Raw genomic sequence first — 18,540 nt, 5'->3', positions numbered from 1 at the left:
CAGTGGAGGGAGCGGAGGAGCGGCGTGGTGTGGGAACATTTAGGAAGGTTGAAGACCAGACGAGCCGCTGCATTCTGGATGAGCTGCAGAGGTCGGAGGGCACATGCAGGGAGACCAGCCAGGAGGGAGTTGCAGTAGTCTAGGCGTGAGCTGACGAGAGCCTGGACCAGAACCTGCGTGGCTTTCTGGGTCAGCTGGGGACGCATCCTCCTGATGCTGTAAAGCGTGTATCTGCAGCAGCGGGTTGTAGCAGCGATGTTTGCGGTGAAGGACAGGTTGTTATCTAGGTAAGTCCAGAGAGCTTTATATGCAGTAAGCGAAAATTGAACTACCTTTATGCAACGTCAAATACGACAACCATTCAATTAATTTATTGCACAATAAATCTACACATTTTCCCATTTGATATTTTGAGGCACTATTAAATAAAGTGCTTAAAACTGAGAATTATACTCAATGTCGGTGTGTTTAACTTTGAAGCCAATTAAGAGGCGAATATCAGGGACTTTAAGGTGCCGCTACAATCTGTGTCAAAGACTCATTTAAATAGGATTGAAGTGCTGCTCTTTCGTGATGACTTTCAAAGCAAGGACAACATATTCTGTAATTTAATGAAATAATAAGTTATAAATCCAAATATACAATTGATGGCTAAGATAAAAGATGTGATGGCAGTCAATGTTCTCAGTCTGTCTCTAATGACTAATAGATATAAGTCTGTGCATTTTGAATGAAGCAAAGCAGATCTTATTGGTCACATGTGGAATCTCACCTGACTTTTCATGCACGATGGAGAAGAGCAGCCTCTTGGAGATGTGGATGCCAGGAGGACTCTGCCCCTGCTCCCCAGGTAGCCTCGTTGTCTCGTCTGAAAATGCAAAATATCCAAACTTTAACCAGTTCATCAACAAGCATCGAGCCTCAAAAGTTGAACATTGCTCAACTTTTGAGGCTCGATGCTTGGCATCAGCCAATCAAATCATGCGTATGCAAATCTGACAGTACAAGCGCTAGCCAATGAAACCGCGTGTATGCTGGGAGAGAGTACGCAGGTCATTTCCTCATATTCAAAAAAATGGAGCGGTAGTGAATCACCCGGTGCTGTATGATCAGTCGCTGTTCATCTACCGGGATACAGACCGGAGGAACCAGGCATGGAGGGAGGGGGCAGAGACAGTGGGTGGAACTGGTAGGTTTTCGCCTGTTTGGGGAGTTTATATCCAGTTTACTTCGTGTTAACATTGCTATTGCTTTGTATGTCGGGGGCGGGAGATTCATGATTGGTTGTTGGTCGCCTTGGGCGCGAGAAATCGCCAAGCCTTTGATGCCTGTAGTGTAGACGGGCCGTAAGTTCTCATGAACCTTTGTGGGAAAAGTACCGCGGTGTGAAAGCACCTTATGTGATTTGTAAATGTAAAACACCACAAATGCATTTAAAAGATTTGCAAACTCACAAATAAATGTGCAAATGTAAAACGGATCTGCAAACACGCTAAATATTTTCACAAATAAAAAAAAGATCTGTGAATATCTCTTTAACATTTACAACTTTCGATCCGGCATTTGTGAATCCATTTTGTATTTGTCGAACAAAAATGCACGTGCGGATCTCAAATCTCTGCTCGTGGATCGTCTTTTTACACACACGGAATTTTGAGACATATTTTCCGCCGGTCTCTTCTAAAATCTACTCGTGTCACTCGGTTATTTTCGGAAACCACGTGATGGCCTGCTGATGACGACATTTCCACATGATTTCAAAGTAAGAGCATGACGGTTTGTTTAATGCTCTGGTTTTTATATTATAATGAGCAGCGGAACGTTAGATGCATTCTTACTTCACCACCATCATCATCATCATCATCATCACCATCATCATCATCATCATCATCATCATCATCATCATCATCATCATGTTATAGTGATACAGTTAGTTTGTGTTAGTTTATTGGTTCAATACAGCATATATCGAGCACTTTCGTTGATGTTGAAGTATAGCCATCTATTTTGTTCCGTTTAAAATGTTTTTACATCCTGTATGAGAGTTTTTCACTGGCTACAAGTATTGTTTTATTGTCTCGTGCTTTTACATCGGTTTTGTTTTAATATATATATGCTGCTTTCTATATATTTATTGATGTACAGCACTTTGATGAACTCTGTTGTTTTTAAATGTGCTGTATAAATAAAGTTGGATTGGATTGGATGATGTAACATAACACCCACTCTCCACACATCTCACCGTTGTTTGGACAGTCTTTGACCGACGCCATCTTGTCCGTGCCTGCGGTCCAGTTGTTCAGCCGGTCTGTCCCCAGGTTGAGGAGGGACATGGGTTTGAAGTCCAGCTTCCCGTCGGGGTGAGGTTTGGAGGACATGGGCATGCCGTACAGGAAGTTGGACAGCACAGAGTTGCTGGAGGAGGCGGAGCTCGGGGAGGAGACGCCCTGTGAAGACGTCTTCCCCGAGCCGTGGCTCCCTGGGGTCAGAGGGGCCGTGCAGTTGTGATTAACGTCAGTGCTGGACTTGGCTTCTCGAGACAAATCTTCTGCGGGCCTGCACACAGACACAAAATCAAGAGGAAAGTAATTTAGAGGGGGACATTCATCACGGCCTGACATCAAGCTTTGTGTTTGCCAAGTGTCTCCTCGCTTATATCGACATTTACAGCTGCAACAACTCTTTCAGAGGAGAGCAAATGTATTTGTTCCATTAAGACATCCTCTGGCTGGCTTAAAGAAGAAGTCACTCAAAGACAAATGGGATTAGATGTTGTGTTAGTTTGGTAGCTTGAGTATTTACCTTTTCCTCTACTGTTTTGATCCGTCTGAGTACTGTTTGCTATCTGTAACAAATACCAGTATTGCTTCTCCCTGCCCTAGTTTTCTCTATCTCTCATCATGTGCTTTACTGAGAACAACATACCAAACACAAATCATATTTTAATTGTGTTACGCAGTTTTAGACACAGGAAAACCCCCCGTCTGTTCTGGGCAAAGACTTGTAGCAGTGGTAGTTAATGGAGCAGACACACAGTTTTTCCAACGACAGAGAAGCAAAACTAATGAACAAATATATAAAACGATAGTCATTTAGATGCAGGATGTTTGCATATCGTGCCCCGTCTGATTTATGGCCACAGACACATCTGCACTGGAGCGGCACCATGACTGAGGGATTGATCATTTATAAACCAAAATGCGCCTTTTTATTGAAAGATATGTTAAAAAGTACCAAACAACGATGTTTTTTGGTCGGTCTGTAGAATACGGTTTATTTCCAGTCCCCAAACGTGGACTAGTAAACAGATTTAGGTCCCCACAAGTATAGTAATGCTAGACCACACACACACACAACACACACCACACACCCACACACACACACACACACACACCACACACCACACACACACACACACCACACACACACACACACACACACACACACACACACACACACACACACACACACACACACACACACACACACACACACTCACACTCACACCTGGCACAGCAATACATGTTCAGTGTCTGTTCTTTGTATATTTACTGCAGTTCTTCATGTGTGCCAGTACTCTGATACAATGTGTACAGTTTGAAAGGGTGTTAAATGAGACGTGGTGATGATTGATGGTTTGTGTGTTCATGTAATAGCAGTTAAAACAGGACCGGTCCCATGTGACCGCGAACACCAAAGTAAGGGGGGGGGGGGGGGACAGTTAAAGCCAATTCTGAACATGATTGTCTTTGTATTGTGAGTCACATGAAACACAAAGGACTATCTGAACCCATGTGTGGCTCTCGCTGAGCTCAGATGTGGAGACTGTATCCACTCTGATGGGTTCAGGGAGGCAGGACACGCGTTAGAGAGGAGCATGGGGTAATTAGACATGTTTTAGTCTGTCAGAGCGAGGCTAGCTGCTTTCCCGTGGTCAGTCTTGTGATAAACTAAGCTAACGTTCATTTATTCCATACGTTGGAATGATAGCAGAGTCAAAATATTCCATATTCTATTTGACATGTACGTGGAGAAGTATATCGGACGTGACTTTCAAGTGTCATGTTTATCTACACTGTTTGAGAGCCAGGGACTTCAGATTTTCATCGCCCAACATTGCCTTTGAATCTTTGAAGACTTCTTCCCAAGCTGCCTCACATCCAAACTATGTCCATGCTTTGAACATGTTTTTAAAAACAGCCTGTGTGCTTCCAATAACCAGCTATTGAGAAGCCAGGAATGTTCTTTCCCATCACACATCTCTGCCAAACTTCCTATGTTCCCGTTCTGGAGCGATGTAATGTGAAACAGCTGCTTTCATAATCTGATAGAAGCACTGAAGCCTGTTTTCCCAAACCGACGGAACAACACACAGCCCCTCCCCCCCCCCCTCACTTCTTCACTGTGAACTGGATGCGGTGGCTCTGCTCCAGGATCTTCATCAGGGTCTTGGTGTCGTACTCGGAGGGCTTCTTCAGCGAGGCCCCCTCAGGCAGACCGTGGGCCACCACACAGCCGGGGTCCTTCAGGATCCGCTCATAAGGCACAGGGACCAGGCTGCTCTCCCCACAGCTTCACCTGTGGAGGGCACCAGGAGGATGTTAAGCAATGTGTTTAGGCTTTGTAGTGACAGTAAGTATGTTTTGGCTCACAAGGCAGCTGTTTCTATAAATATATGAATCATCCAAGTGAATATAAGTATAAGTATAAGTATGTAATTAGCACCCCATATATTAAAGTAATTGATGTTTAAGGTGTATCTTTTTGAGGTTTGCACACATTTCACAAGTGTTAAAAAGTGTACGTTTGGTAAAGTGGTATTGGCATCATACTCATGAACATGTAATAGTTCATTTCAATTTAAAATGTTTACCTTTTTATAGTGCATTTATTTGGGAAACACATAGAAAGCATTACTAGTCTTAAGGCCTGTTTTGGTTTAAAGTGATGGCCGTTAAAGTGAATTTTAAATCAGCATCATCACATGTTCGCCATATTCTTCCATCACTACTGAGTCTCGTGTGAGTTCTGATTATATTACTCAGATTCACATATTTCTATTTGTATGATATTTCAGTGGGTAAGCCTGAAGCAAAGTAAACTCTTTAAACCCGTTAACTCTCGATGCTAGTTTTTGCTAGTTAAAACATTCAGGACATTTGCAACCTTGGTACTTTGTGTTATATCTTGTACAACATTACATGGTGCAAGACTCGAACATAAAATCCTATCATGATTGGGCAAGATAAATATTAAATGTTCGCTTGTCGAGAAAGATGTAAGTCATGCATTAAGTTAAAGGTCCCACGTCATGGCCATTTCTACTGATCATAATTCCATGGTTGAGGTCGACTAGAATAGATTTATATTTTGCAATGTTCCAAACTCACATTGGTTTCTCACAGCATCTCTCTATAGTCTGTGTATTCACTCTCTGTCCTAAACGGCTTGTTGGAGCTCCTCCCCCCCCCTCTCTGTGAGCCCAGTGGCCGTCTGCGAGACAGCGAAAACCCAGCCCGAAACACACACACACACCCGCAGCCTGGCTGGGAGTTTGTGTGTGTGCTGAGTTCCTCGGTGTCTCGCTGTCTTGCCGACCCCACACCAGTGAGCCAGCTCACAGTGGTCCCGCTCCTCGCAGCAGCCAGACTTGCAACGTCCTGCCAAGTGTGTGTGTGTGTGAGGAAGTCGTTACGTCACTATACCCGAAATACGTCACTATACCCAAGATGTAAACAATGGAAAAAGATAAATGTCCACCGAGGCGTTCTGGGGCAGCACAGACAGGTCTCTCTGTGTTAGAGGTTTACTCGCTACAGGGTGCAAACTTTGAGGGTTTGTGACTGCAGACCGTTTACATGCAGAAGAACCTTCATAGCAACAAGGGGGACGGTGATAACCGGAAGGAAAGCACGACATGGGCCCTTTAAGAGTTGTACGGCAGCTAAACTGCTGAGTCACACTTACTGTAGAGAACGGTGAAGGCTTCCTCCACCATCTTCCTCAGAACGAAGATGTTGGACTGAGCTTCTGACGGAGCTCTGGGTTTCCCCTGATCTCCGTCCTTACTCAGTATGCCTCAGATCTACTTCCTGCTCTTTGGTATGGGCGTTAGGCTGAGGACACATTCTGCAGACAGGGCCCCCCCTGAAGACAAAGGACAAAAGCACATAATAAGTGAACAAGAATATCCAATATGATTGTTGCTTCAGATGACCTGCCGTATTAGTTTAACAAATAGTTAATGCAACTTAACGTTTGCCCCTAACTGAGTCCTCGCTTTGACTTTAAAAGTTCCATGTTATCCAAACAAAACAAAAATAGGGTCTCTTTAAGTATCTTCAACAATTGGTGAAGCCCATTCTGTTCAAATACTCATCATGTGTTTTAGTTAAGGGGCCATAACGTACACAACTTAAATAGATTAAATATGTCTACTTATATTTCTACACTCTATTGACTTTTTCAAATTTAGGTTTCGAATGTCTTGTACTTTATATTTCCTTAATTTCAAACACTATATATTTTAATCCTGGTGCTGTATTGATGACATGCCTACCTTCTGTGTAAACCAAAGCAGGCAGGAAAAACGTGTTAGACAGCCGGTGAAAATTGGAAACACTGCCAACGAACATAAATTGAAGCAGAATCTTTGATCAGATAAAAACATCTTGGTAATCTGGAGATTACTTAATCTTTTATTTGTCTATAAATGTTGATGTTTGGATTTAGAATAGTGTGGAGTATTGTATATCTTTGAGTCAAACAATCTGAAAAAACCTCGGGATATCACATTAATAATATTAGTGTAGCCTCATCTTTTATCTGCATCATCAAACCATTCGGCCCGAACAAGATGAAGTGCAGCCATATGTTCCCTGTAACTGACATTCAAACTCATCCCTTGATAGCCAGCCTCATGAAATCAACCTGCCCTCAGATGAGTGTTAATAGCAGGGAAACGCTGTGGAGTGAGAACATGAGGGGATTTCATACTTTAGCGCTCAATGGTCAATAGGTGGGGCTTAAGCTGTTTTCTTAAACACAGCTCAGCTTACAAACTTGCATACTCGTTTGGTTGAAGGAAATGAAGGCTTACAATTTGTGTAAAGGTATTCTGGAATATCTGAGTGTTTGTGTGAATGAGAGGCCACTTGATTTTAAACCTCCTAATTACAACAATGCATTACACGGGAACGCAAACGCAAAAGAAACGCAAACGAACTCGATATAAAAAAAGTCTTCCGTTCACAAGGATACGGCTCAATAAACGTGTCCCTTCTCGACCCGCTGGAGACGCTGTAGTACATATGCCAGGCCTGTAAGTGGCGCTGTACTTCCGCCAGAAAATACACCAAAAGCAGAGAAGAAGACCCCGAGCATGGTTGCCATGGTTGCCTGGTTGCCCTTATGTTTATTCTCTGCGGTGGATTCAGCAACATGTAGTTCATGTAGCTCTCCATGTCCACTTGTTGCTGATGGTCGTGGTAGAGGAGCTGTAGATGTTGCACTAACATCTGTAGCATGGTCAGTAGCAGCAGCTAGTGACCATGCTACAGCAGTGAGCAGCAGAGGTGGGCAGAGGCGGGGCTATGGCTTCATCGTTATCAGGAAAATTATCGTATAGGAAGCCATGAAGACACGGAGCCGTTTGCCCCCCAGAGCGTTCCGTCCGCAGATCTATCCACCTTGGGACCCGTTATCGTTTCCGCGTTTCCGTTTCCACGTTTCCGTTACGGCCTCGTGTGAACGAACGGGCTATACGACAGAGAAAAGTAGCGGATACAACCCGTTTCGTTCCCGTGTAAACAGCACCTTAATCTCCTCCTAAACAAGCCTCTGACAAATGTACTGTTTAAAAAGTAACGTAAAAAAGTTGATTTTAATCTTAATAAGCATTTTCATATGACTGTGAGCAGTTGTTACATAAAAGCATCTCATCCAATGTGACAATATGTTTTGTTGATATATCTTTTTATGTGATAAAATAATCTGACATCTGCAAGCTGCTAAAGTTATTGAAGCATTCGGCTGAATCTGCAATTCTGCAACGACATAACTTCCAATCCAACAGGGACAATCAGTGCCTTTGTATGAAACTGGCTAACAGCTGTAGGTACTGTACAATGACATTAATCAATGCTCCATTCAACATTCACCACGAAACTCACGGCAGAACTTGTAGAAGTCTGTTTGGATCTCCCTCCTGGAGTTGAGGAACACTCGGCCCTTTTCCGTGCCGACTGCAATCACGCTGTCTTCGTGTACGGTGACACACGCCACCTCAGCGTTGAGTTTAGACATCGCCATGCACTGCAAAACAAGGAGGCATCAGTTACTCTCAAGGCATTACCATCAACTCTGAGGAAGACATGCGCTCCACTCAAGAGTCTATTAAGGAAACTGACGAGCTGCATTGTGTTTTCTCTTGGGATGGAACAAGGTATTTTAGGGATGGCTTGACACCACTTTTCCAGTCCGATAATGACACCTTGAGTATTTGCAGATATTAAAGGTGGGGTAGGTAAGTTTGAGAAACCGGCTCGAGATCGCTAGAATTTGAAAATACACAACCGGAGAAAATCTGCCACTTCCTCACAGAGCCCCTCCTCCAACACACACGAATGCGCACATGACCAATGAGGGCACGAGATAAGTTGTGCCCCGATGGAAGGCTGACAGGCAGGTAGGCCATCCAATCGATTGGTTGTACTGTTTACAGTATTACGGCTTCTCCAGATGACATTTTTTTATGGATTTGTTGTCAAAGCACTTCAGATATTCATTGCTATCGGGATGTTAAGAGCATTCCATGGAATATAACAAAAAGTGTATCTCGAGCCGGTTTCTGAAACTTACCTACCCCACCTTTAATATCAATCAAAAGTTCGTTTTTCTCTATGTAACACTTCATACGTTTCTAAAGATGCATTTTGTTTAACCGAGCTGTCAATAAAACTATGCTATATCTGTGAAACCAATAGTCTACCCCACTAAAGGAGGAAATAGGACTCAGCAATTCAATCCTGCTGCTTCTTTAAAAAAAAAAAAGCGTTCTCACACGGGACCATTTCAACATTCACAATACAATTTAAAGGGAAACTCTGTTCAAAAGTTCAATCTGATAACCACGAATAACAAAGGAAGTATAGTTCCTGTCAGTTAGAGATAACTGAGCCCTCAACATGGCATTGTAAAAATGAAGAAGCAAGGAAAATGTAAATACTCAAACTACCAAACTAACACAACATCTAATCCCATTTGTCTTTGAGTGACTCCTTCGCTAGAGGATGTCTTAATGGAACAATGTAGAATATTACTAAAATAACTCTATATATATATAAAAATGATAGCGATATCAAGGTGAATTGCCATTAACTGTGAATATCCCTGTTTGAGTGACATGACTGAGCGATGTTGTGCACATTAACAAAGCATCTTCATATAAACAGGAAGCTTTCTCGCCACACTTCAGGCCATTAAGATTATAATGTATTATTCATATTAATTTTCTCTCTGTGCTTTTACTTAAGTAATTGGTATGTAAGCTGAGATATACATAGATATCTTGCTACACGATGAAAGTGAGATTATTGTCACCCATGGAGAGATGTATGTTATATGTGCAGTAACTATTCTTCACACTTTTGAGTACGTATGCGGGTGTATGTTGTATGTATGTTTCCCTCTGTGATGTCCCCTTCCTGTCTCTGCTGAAGTTTGCTGTGATACTTTGATATTTTGATAAGAGAAACATTTAGCAGGCTGTGTTATGTATGTATGTTTTTTAAGCCATTGTGTGAGGCGTCTCGTGGGACGTACCACTGAGTCGAGGGCGGACACCAGGCTGGTGAGGATCTCCTGTCGGGCGGACACCAGCGGGGCCGTGGCGACGCCCCCCCGAGAGTTGGTCCTGATGCCATCACAGGCCAGCTTCCTCATCTGAGCCATGCCTCTGCAGAGAGGACATTAACACAGTTTAGACAGGCAGCCACAACGTGACATGGAAGGGGAAAAAAACCGGACGTGAGCGTGCATCCATAAACACACGCAGAGGTGACCTGCATTCAAAGTACTTTCTGCTGACTCCATTGTGTTTGACTTTAAGCAAATGTTAGGGTGTAGTCAAGGCATCGATCCAAGACTAGGAGATAAATAAAGGAAGTAAGGGATCAAGCTTTTATTATCTCAGGATCATTTTTTAATCTACTAACAGGCAGATTCTACAGCCAAGCTAACAGCTCTGTTCTGCATTACTTAGGAGCTCCTAATGACATTGTTAGCGTGGTGATGTTTTGCATGTAATGTTTGCATAAGGGTATCAACTAGTAAGAACTAAAAGAACTGACATTTTTATAGTTATATGGACAGAAAAGTAATTTAGTAAGAGACCAATCGGTGAGGTTTTCTGTCTCGGGATTAAAATCTCATGAAATCTAGCAACGAGTGAATATTTGCAACTCAAATTTGCAATCGACCAATGGTAAATATGTTAGTTAGCTGTGTAATAAATACACAAGACAGCATAGGAAGTGTATACCATTTTAAACCATAGGTGTTCCTAGTAATGCATGACCTTTAGTTATAGGTTTATATATTGTTTTTTTTAGGTCCAAACCAGTGTTTCTCAAACTTCTTCATAGCAAGGACCACTTAACCAATCAGAAAACACTCGCGGACCACCTAACTCCACAAATATCCAAAAACACATCGTTTTTCTAGAACAGATTACAAATCGCCTGAAAATTGTACAAACAAGTGGCAACATGTGTGACGAAGGTGTTGCGCGGGGCTATATCATGCAATTGAAAGTGAAACTTAAGCTCGCTCCCTTGCGAAGATATTCCCGCGAGAGTGCGGAAAACTTAAATAGATTAATTTATTTCAAATGTGAAATCTTACCAATATACTCACGACCACTAGGGGCGCTCACGGACCACCAGTGGTCCACGGACCACACTTTGAGAAGCACTGGTCTAAACTATAGTTTTGGACACTTATGGCGTGATGATGGCACTCCAAAAAGTATGAAGAGATAACCAAAGTTCTAATTTGGGGGGATAATGCAATTACTGAACATCATTTGAGAATCCATCCAATAGCCGTCGTGACAGGTCGTTAAAAACAACAAATGTGAATGTCATGATGGCACCAGAGGGTAAATCAGGAGTTCAACAAAATCTTTGGGATTCATCCTTCTTTACTATAAAACTTGATGTCAATGCCTCCAGTAGTAGTTAAGATATTTTACAAGATAAGGAAAGACTTTTGAGCTGCTGGTGCAACGGAACGTCAATAGTTGTTCAGGTATTCTCGACCGTTATAATTACCAATCACTTAAATTCAAACCGAGCAGTCTGTCACAGGGACATGCCAACAAATAAACATCAGGCCCTGCATCTGGAAAGTCTCTCAGCGACAATGTTATGTAATTCGGAATTAATCGCATTTTCAATCTTTCATAATTCTATTAACACTAATGAGCCGACTGCAGGATTGGTTAAGAGATGCGTTATCTCAAACAAGGCATGGTGGCTCGTTTAAATTAGCGAAAAACAAATGGATGGGAAAGCAGGCGTTAGCAATATGCTGCAAAGGGAAGTCATTTGGGACTCGAGTGGCAACGGTTTCCCAGTCAGCGGGACGCGGAAACAGACGTTTGTCAGACAGATGGTGAACGCTGCATCGCTCACTGACTGCTTATTTAATTATCTTTTCAAAATAAAAGTATGAGAGGCGAATGCATACTGTAGTTTTGTGGAAGTTCCAAGTGGGTAAATTATGATTGGCACTCGGTGGGTAAAGTAGAATTCATTATACACCAGGCAGGAGGCAAAGCATATTGTGAACAAAGTAAGAGTGAAGTTAAAAAATAGGAAAAATGTATAAGATAGTATGTTGAAAAATATCGTTAAAAAGTCATAAGAAAGCCATAGTATAATATATTGAAAAATCTTAAAAAGTAGACTGTCCCAAAAATTATATTATATGATATGCTGCGTCCTTGGGCAAGACACTTCACCCGGATTTGCTCCTGTGGGTATTGTCCACAGTACATGTATGATGACGGGAGGCGTGTGGCGTGTGGCGCAGTGGATAGAGCCTTGGTGTTTGCATCAGGGGGACACAGGTTCAAACCCCACTGCAGTCAGCATGTCGTTGTGTCCCTGAGACACACCCCAAAATTTCTCCTGTGGGGATTGCCCACAGTATCGAGTATGTAAGTCGCTTTGGATAAAAGCGTCTAATAAGTAACATCTAATAATGTAATGATACTAATGTGTACTTGTAAAAGCGCCTCGATGACTTCGAGGCGTGAAGATGGACGGTGTGGCGCAGTGCAATGATCATCAGATCAAGGGGTGAAACCCGCCGCCGCTGCGTCTGTAAAGCCGTTGTGTCCTTGGGCCAAGACACTTCACCTGAACGTTGCTCCTGTGGGTATTGTCCACAGTACATGACCATCGCATGTATGATATGTGTAATGTGTATTTGTAAAGCACTTTGAGCATCTGGAAAAGCGCTATAATAAATGTAAGGAATTATTATTATTATATATAAGTATGTCGAAAAATATGAAAAAAAAAGTTAAAGTATAGTATGTCCAAACATTAAAACAAAATGGACACAGCTAGTGAACAATGTCATCTTGTAATGTGAAAAGATGCATAGGCATGTCGAAAAAAACATGTGCATAACATAGTTTTGTATGACGAAAACTATTGTGAAGTTTCTCAACAAATATAATCAAGTCATAAAGTTGTCCTCAAACATCTAGACTGCGGATGACTTGAGCCGAATACTTTAAATTCATCCCAACGATTAATGTCCATCATGCTAACCGCATACATATCATCTAATATATGATCTCAAAGCGTTACCGTTTGACGATGAAGCGGACGCCGTGGCGCTCGTCCAGGATGCGTTTGAAGTTTGGGGGACTCCGTAGGTGCACGGCCTCTTGAAGGGGATCTGGTCGGGGATCCCGATGATCTCCACGGCCCCGGGGTCACACGCTATCTTACGGTAGGGGACAGGCACCATGTGATCTAGACCCAGGGCCTCAGCTGCAGGTGGGAAAACAGGATTATTAGAATATATCATTTAATTATAGTTTGTGATGCTGACAGGGAATCTGAACCAGAACCAGAACCAGACACGTACGAGGAATTTGACTTGATGTCATGGTGCATACATAAAAGTAAAGCAAACATGTAAAACACAGATAGAGAACTATTTTTAGATAAAAACAGATATTGTGTACATTGTGTATCACTTAGATCAGGGTGTCAACACTTCTCCGAGGGCCACATACAGAAAATATACGAAGGGCAGGGCCACTTATAGAGGTGATTAATATCGCCTTATAAGTTATAATTTGGAAAAATCTATCAAACGTAGGTAACTTATTCTTGATACTTGAAAATCCTTTATTAGAAACACAACAGCCTAAATCCCAGCTCTCCAGAGGGTTTCATTTTATTTAGTTTGCAGCTCATGCCTTAAAACAGAAACTTCAGAGTGCTTATAATGAGAGGGAAATAGAAAGGGTAGATTTCAAGCTTGTTATGTAAATAAGTTATTTGAAAAGTGGGGCACACATGAATACTGCGATATATATATTGAATTAGTACAATATATGACAAGTTTAATTTGTGTGCCATATTTCATTATAGGGCCGTTTCAAAGTGTCCCGCAGGCCGCATTTGGCACCCGGGCCGTAGTTTGGACACCCCTGACTTAGATATTCACTTTAACTGTAGGTATCGTCGGTCTTTCTAGAGATGCACTGATCCAGGGAATTCACACACATATGACAGTAACGTCACTAACGACACATAAAAGTCATCAGTGTGTGGACGTTTCTCAGCATGAGGACACATACATCGCCCCTATGTTAACGCCATGGAGAAACAACCTTACATTGAAAACTTAAACCCTGAAATGATACATTGTTGCCGTGAATGAAGTGAAAGAAAAATCAGACAAATTGAGAACGTTTTGATGAATTGCAGTCATTGGCAATAAGAGGTTTGAAAACACACACACATAGACGCGCTATGTGCCAGTAGGGTTGGGTTTAGGATGCAGTGCACTGGAAAGAAGTAGGACTTTTAAGATATTGAAATCTAACTGGAATCAAACTGCAAATCTATAGTTTATTCATTCATGCATTATTTCCCGAGGGGAACATTGCTTTACAGCAGACTCCAGTGGGATGCACACCCAATGTAAAGCAAGTATAATTCCAGCGAAATGGGAATTTAACGTTGAGGGGATGATAATCGATGCTTTGGGATTTGATTAAAACTCCGGAAACAGATCCAATGAGCCGTAACGTGTCCAGTTTGCTTGTAGCCACAGTACCCACTGAATGACTGCTTTCATGCATCCTTTGAATACCTTCAAATAAGTGGCACATATTTCCTTTTAATCAGCTGTGTGTCTCCTCTGGTTGAGCTTGTCTTCAGACATTTTTCCGTGTACTGCAGCGACAAATGCGTGTCGTGTGCGTCCCCGAGGAGAAGGCGATCAAACCGCGGCACTGACCCCAATCCGTCACCATCCACAGATAAGCTCCGAACATCACGGAGCTCGAACAGTAGCTCGAGGGGGCAGGGATACCTTTGAGAGTCACTGCCTGTATGTGATGTAAAATATGAATTCAAAGAGACTCACCGTATCTGCTGTTGAACAAGATCTGAACACACTCTCGTAGCGTGTTGATGTCTTCAGTTTCCCGGATAAAAGAATCCCATTTTTCTGCGGAATAGAAACTCCTGTCAATGCGTTACATACAATGAAAGAGAAACCTGCTTTTTTTATTAAAGTTTTGGAGCTTTAACATTCAAATGAGCTACGTTTCATTTAAGTGCTGAAATTAATCTCTCCATCTACTCAATGTCAACTTGGGAAATAAGCGCAATCTTCTTATAGGATTACTCTTGACGTCTTAGTAGCTTAGCCGTTAATGGCTCAGGTTTATTATAGTTTAGCCTTTGTTTGGTAACAATGCTACTGTGTGTCAGTCTAAGCCGGCACAGGAGAGCACGGAGGGAAAATAAATGCACAAACAACTCCTCGGGGAAAGGAGATTTTCACTTCTATCATTATTTAGAATATTCATTAATAACAAAAATATTATAGACAGACTTATTGAGAATTTTAACGGCTGATCCTGAAACCAAAATCCTTAAGGAACCCTTATTTTTGGATAAAGATTCCTAAGATTGTGTTATTTACTTTATTTGTGATAAAGACTTCATGAAACAACTTAATAAGAAGATTTAAAGCCCACTGATGTCTGTAAATATAAATCTGTGCAAAAGTGATAAAATCATCACCTCTAAAGTTGACTAATTACACTTTTTATATGTTTTAAAAATACAAATTGTTAAATTACATACATTACATTTAGCTGACGCTTTTATCCAAAGCGACTTACAATAAGTGCGTTCGACCAAGAAGATACAAACTTGAAGAAAAACATATATAGTACATCAGGCCTTCATAGAGCCAAAACATTCAAGTGCTACTCAACTGGCTTTAGATAAGCCAGTCCTTTATTAGCATATAAGTGCTTTGTTAGTAATTCTATAATCGCTCGAAGTGGAGTCGAAAGAGATAGATTTTCAGTCTGCGCCGGAAGGTGTGAAAGCTTTCTGGTGTCCTGATGTCAATGGGAGCTCATTCCACCATCTTGGAGCCAGGATAGCAAACCCACGTGTTTTCTGCTGATGGGAGCTTGGGTCCCCCTCGCAGCGAGGGTGCAGCGAGCCGTTTGGCTGATGCAGAGCGGAGAGCACGTGCTGGGTGGTACGGTTAACCATGTCCTGGATGTAGGAAGGGCCAGATCCATTCGCAGCATGGTACGCAAGTACCAGTGTCTTGAAGTGGATTCTAGCAGGTTACCGGAAGCCAGTGGAGGGAGCGGAGGAGCGGCGTGGTGTGGGAACATTTAGGAAGGTTGAAGACCAGACGAGCCGCTGCATTCTGGATGAGCTGCAGAGGTCGGAGGGCACATGCAGGGAGACCAGCCAGGAGGGGAGTTGCAGTAGTCTAGGCGTGAGCTGACGAAGCCTGGACCCAGAACCGGCGTGGCTTTCTGGGTCAGCTGGGGGACGCATCCTCCTGATGCTGTAAAGCGTGTATCTGCAGCAGCGGGTTGTAGCAGCGATGTTTGCGGTGAAGGACAGGTTGTTATCTAGGTAAGTCCAGAGAAGCTTATATGCAGTAGCGAAATTGAACTACCTTTATGCAACGTCAAATACGACACCATTCAATTAATTTATTGCAACAATAATCTACACATTTTCCCATTTGGATATTTTGAGGCAACTATTAAATAAAGTGCTTAAAACTGAGAATTATACTCAATGTCGGTGTGTTTTAACTTTGAAGCCAATTAAGAGGCGAATATCAGGGACTTTAAGGTGCCGCTACAATCTGTGTCAAAGACTCATTTAAATAGGATTGAAGTGCTGCTCTTTCGTGATGACTTTCAAAGCAAGGACAACATATTCTGTTAATTTAATGAAATAATAAGTTATAAATCCAAATATACAATTGATGGCTAAGATAAAAGATGTGATGGCAGTCAATGTTCTCAGTCTGTCTCTAATGACTAATAGATATAAGTCTGTTGCATTTTGAATGAAGCAAAGCAGATCTTATTGGTCCACATGTGGAATCTCACCTGACTTTTCATGCACGATGGAGAAGAGCAGCCTCTTGGAGATGTGGATGCCAGGAGGACTCTGCCCCTGCTCCCCAGGTAGCCTCGTTGTCTCGTCTGAAAATGCAAAATATCCAAACTTTAACCAGTTCATCAACAAGCATCGAGCCTCAAAAGTTGAACATTGCTCAACTTTTGAGGCTCGATGCTTGGCATCAGCCAATCAAATCATGCGTATGCAAATCTGACAGTACAAGCGCTAGCCAATCAAACCGCGTGTATGCTGGGAGAGAGTACGCAGGTCATTTCCTCATATTCAAAAAAATGGAGCGGTAGTGAATCACCCGGTGCTGTATGATCAGTCGCTGTTCATCTACCGGGATACAGACCGGAGGAACCAGGCATGGAGGGAGGGGGCAGAGACAGTGGGTGGAACTGGTAGGTTTTCGCCTGTTTGGGGAGTTTATATCCAGTTTACTTCGTGTTAACATTGCTATTGCTTTGTATGTCGGGGGCGGGAGATTCATGATTGGTTGTTGGTCGCCTTGGGCGCGAGAAATCGCCAAGCCTTTGATGCCTGTAGTGTAGACGGGCCGTAAGTTCTCATGAACCTTTGTGGGAAAAGTACCGCGGTGTGAAAGCACCTTATGTGATTTGTAAATGTAAAACACCACAAATGCATTTAAAAGATTTGCAAACTCACAAATAAATGTGCAAATGTAAAACGGATCTGCAAACACGCTAAATATTTTCACAAATAAAAAAAAGATCTGTGAATATCTCTTTAACATTTACAACTTTCGATCCGGCATTTGTGAATCCATTTTGTATTTGTCGAACAAAAATGCACGTGCGGATCTCAAATCTCTGCTCGTGGATCGTCTTTTTACACACACACGGAATTTTGAGACATATTTTCCGCCGGTCTCTTCTAAAATCTACTCGTGTCACTCGGTATTTTCGGAAACCACGTGATGGCCTGCTGATGACGACATTTCCACATGATTTCAAAGTAAGAGCATGACGGTTTGTTAATGCTCTGGTTTTTATATTATAATGAGCAGCGGAACGTTAGATGCATTCTTACTTCACCACCATCATCATCATCATCATCATCACCATCATCATCATCATCATCATCATCATCATCATCATCATCATCATGTTATAGTGATACAGTTAGTTTGTGTTAGTTTATTGGTTCAATACAGCATATATCGAGCACTTTCGTTGATGTTGAAGTATAGCCATCTATTTTGTTCCGTTTTAAAATGTTTTTACATCCTGTATGAGAGTTTTTCACTGGCTACAAGTATTGTTTTATTGTCTCGTGCTTTTACATCGGTTTTGTTTTAATATATATATGCTGCTTTCTATATATTTATTGATGTACAGCACTTTGATGAACTCTGTTGTTTTTAAATGTGCTGTATAAATAAAGTTGGATTGGATTGGATGATGTAACATAACACCCACTCTCCACACATCTCACCGTTGTTTGGACAGTCTTTGACCGACGCCATCTTGTCCGTGCCTGCGGTCCAGTTGTTCAGCCGGGTCTGTCCCCAGGTTGAGGAGGGACATGGGTTTTGAAGTCCAGCTTCCCGTCGGGGTGAGGTTTGGAGGACATGGGCATGCCGTACAGGAAGTTGGACAGCACAGAGTTGCTGGAGGAGGCGGAGCTCGGGGAGGAGACGCCCTGTGAAGACGTCTTCCCCGAGCCGTGGCTCCCTGGGGTCAGAGGGGCCGTGCAGTTGTGATTAACGTCAGTGCTGGACTTGGCTTCTCGAGACAAATCTTCTGCGGGCCTGCACACAGACACAAAATCAAGAGGAAAGTAATTTAGAGGGGGGACATTCATCACG

The 18,540-nt window shown here is 42.4% G+C and overlaps 3 protein-coding genes across 3 annotated transcripts in view; all 3 read right to left on the bottom strand.

Moving 5' to 3' along the window:
- Positions 1–18,540, bottom strand: part of gtf2ird1 (GTF2I repeat domain containing 1) — a 65,289-nt gene that overhangs the window by 32,605 nt on the left and 14,144 nt on the right. Inside the window, exons 6-7 of the mRNA XM_034099584.1 lie at positions 2,243–2,556; positions 773–868 (exon numbers count right to left, since the gene is read on the bottom strand). Coding sequence (XP_033955475.1) covers positions 773–868; positions 2,243–2,556 — 410 coding nt within the window. The remainder of the gene's footprint in view (positions 1–772; positions 869–2,242; positions 2,557–18,540) is intronic.
- On the bottom strand, positions 4,392–9,944 carry LOC139435136 (general transcription factor II-I repeat domain-containing protein 1-like). The gene is made up of 4 exons (XM_071205503.1): positions 9,823–9,944; positions 8,172–8,313; positions 6,090–6,147; positions 4,392–4,572 (listed from the first exon to the last, which is right to left on the bottom strand). The coding sequence occupies exons 1-4, from the start codon at positions 9,940–9,942 to the stop codon at positions 4,392–4,394; spliced, it is 501 nt and encodes a 166-aa protein (XP_071061604.1). The 5' UTR covers positions 9,943–9,944.
- On the bottom strand, positions 12,133–18,226 carry LOC139435135 (general transcription factor II-I repeat domain-containing protein 1-like). The gene is made up of 5 exons (XM_071205502.1): positions 18,168–18,226; positions 16,697–16,792; positions 14,680–14,763; positions 12,882–13,067; positions 12,133–12,167 (listed from the first exon to the last, which is right to left on the bottom strand). Exons 1-5 carry the CDS (start codon positions 18,196–18,198, stop codon positions 12,133–12,135), a joined length of 432 nt encoding a protein of 143 aa, XP_071061603.1. The 5' UTR covers positions 18,199–18,226.

Source organism: Pseudochaenichthys georgianus, chromosome 14, assembly GCF_902827115.2.
Source record: "Pseudochaenichthys georgianus chromosome 14, fPseGeo1.2, whole genome shotgun sequence".
NCBI lineage: Eukaryota > Metazoa > Chordata > Actinopteri > Perciformes > Channichthyidae > Pseudochaenichthys > Pseudochaenichthys georgianus.
This window is presented reverse-complemented; position numbering and strand designations above follow the sequence as displayed.

Excerpts from the sequence above, each read along its gene's own strand:
- LOC139435136 (XM_071205503.1), bottom strand. The coding sequence starts at position 9,942 with ATGAGGAAGCTGGCCTGTGATGGCATCAGGACCAACTCTCGGGGGGGC. Across the intron at positions 8,314-9,822 it reads TGTCCGCCCTCGACTCAGTG|TGCATGGCGATGTCTAAACT; the intron begins GTACGTCCCACG and ends CTTGTTTTGCAG. Across the intron at positions 6,148-8,171 it reads AGACTTCTACAAGTTCTGCC|GGGGGGCCCTGTCTGCAGAA; the intron begins GTGAGTTTCGTG and ends CTTTGTCTTCAG.
- LOC139435135 (XM_071205502.1), bottom strand. The coding sequence starts at position 18,198 with ATGGCGTCGGTCAAAGACTGTCCAAACAACG. Across the intron at positions 13,068-14,679 it reads CTTGTTCAACAGCAGATACG|CTGAGGCCCTGGGTCTAGAT; the intron begins GTGAGTCTCTTT and ends TCCCACCTGCAG. Across the intron at positions 12,168-12,881 it reads GTCCGCTTCATCGTCAAACG|GGACACAACGACATGCTGAC; the intron begins GTAACGCTTTGA and ends GGTGTGTCTCAG.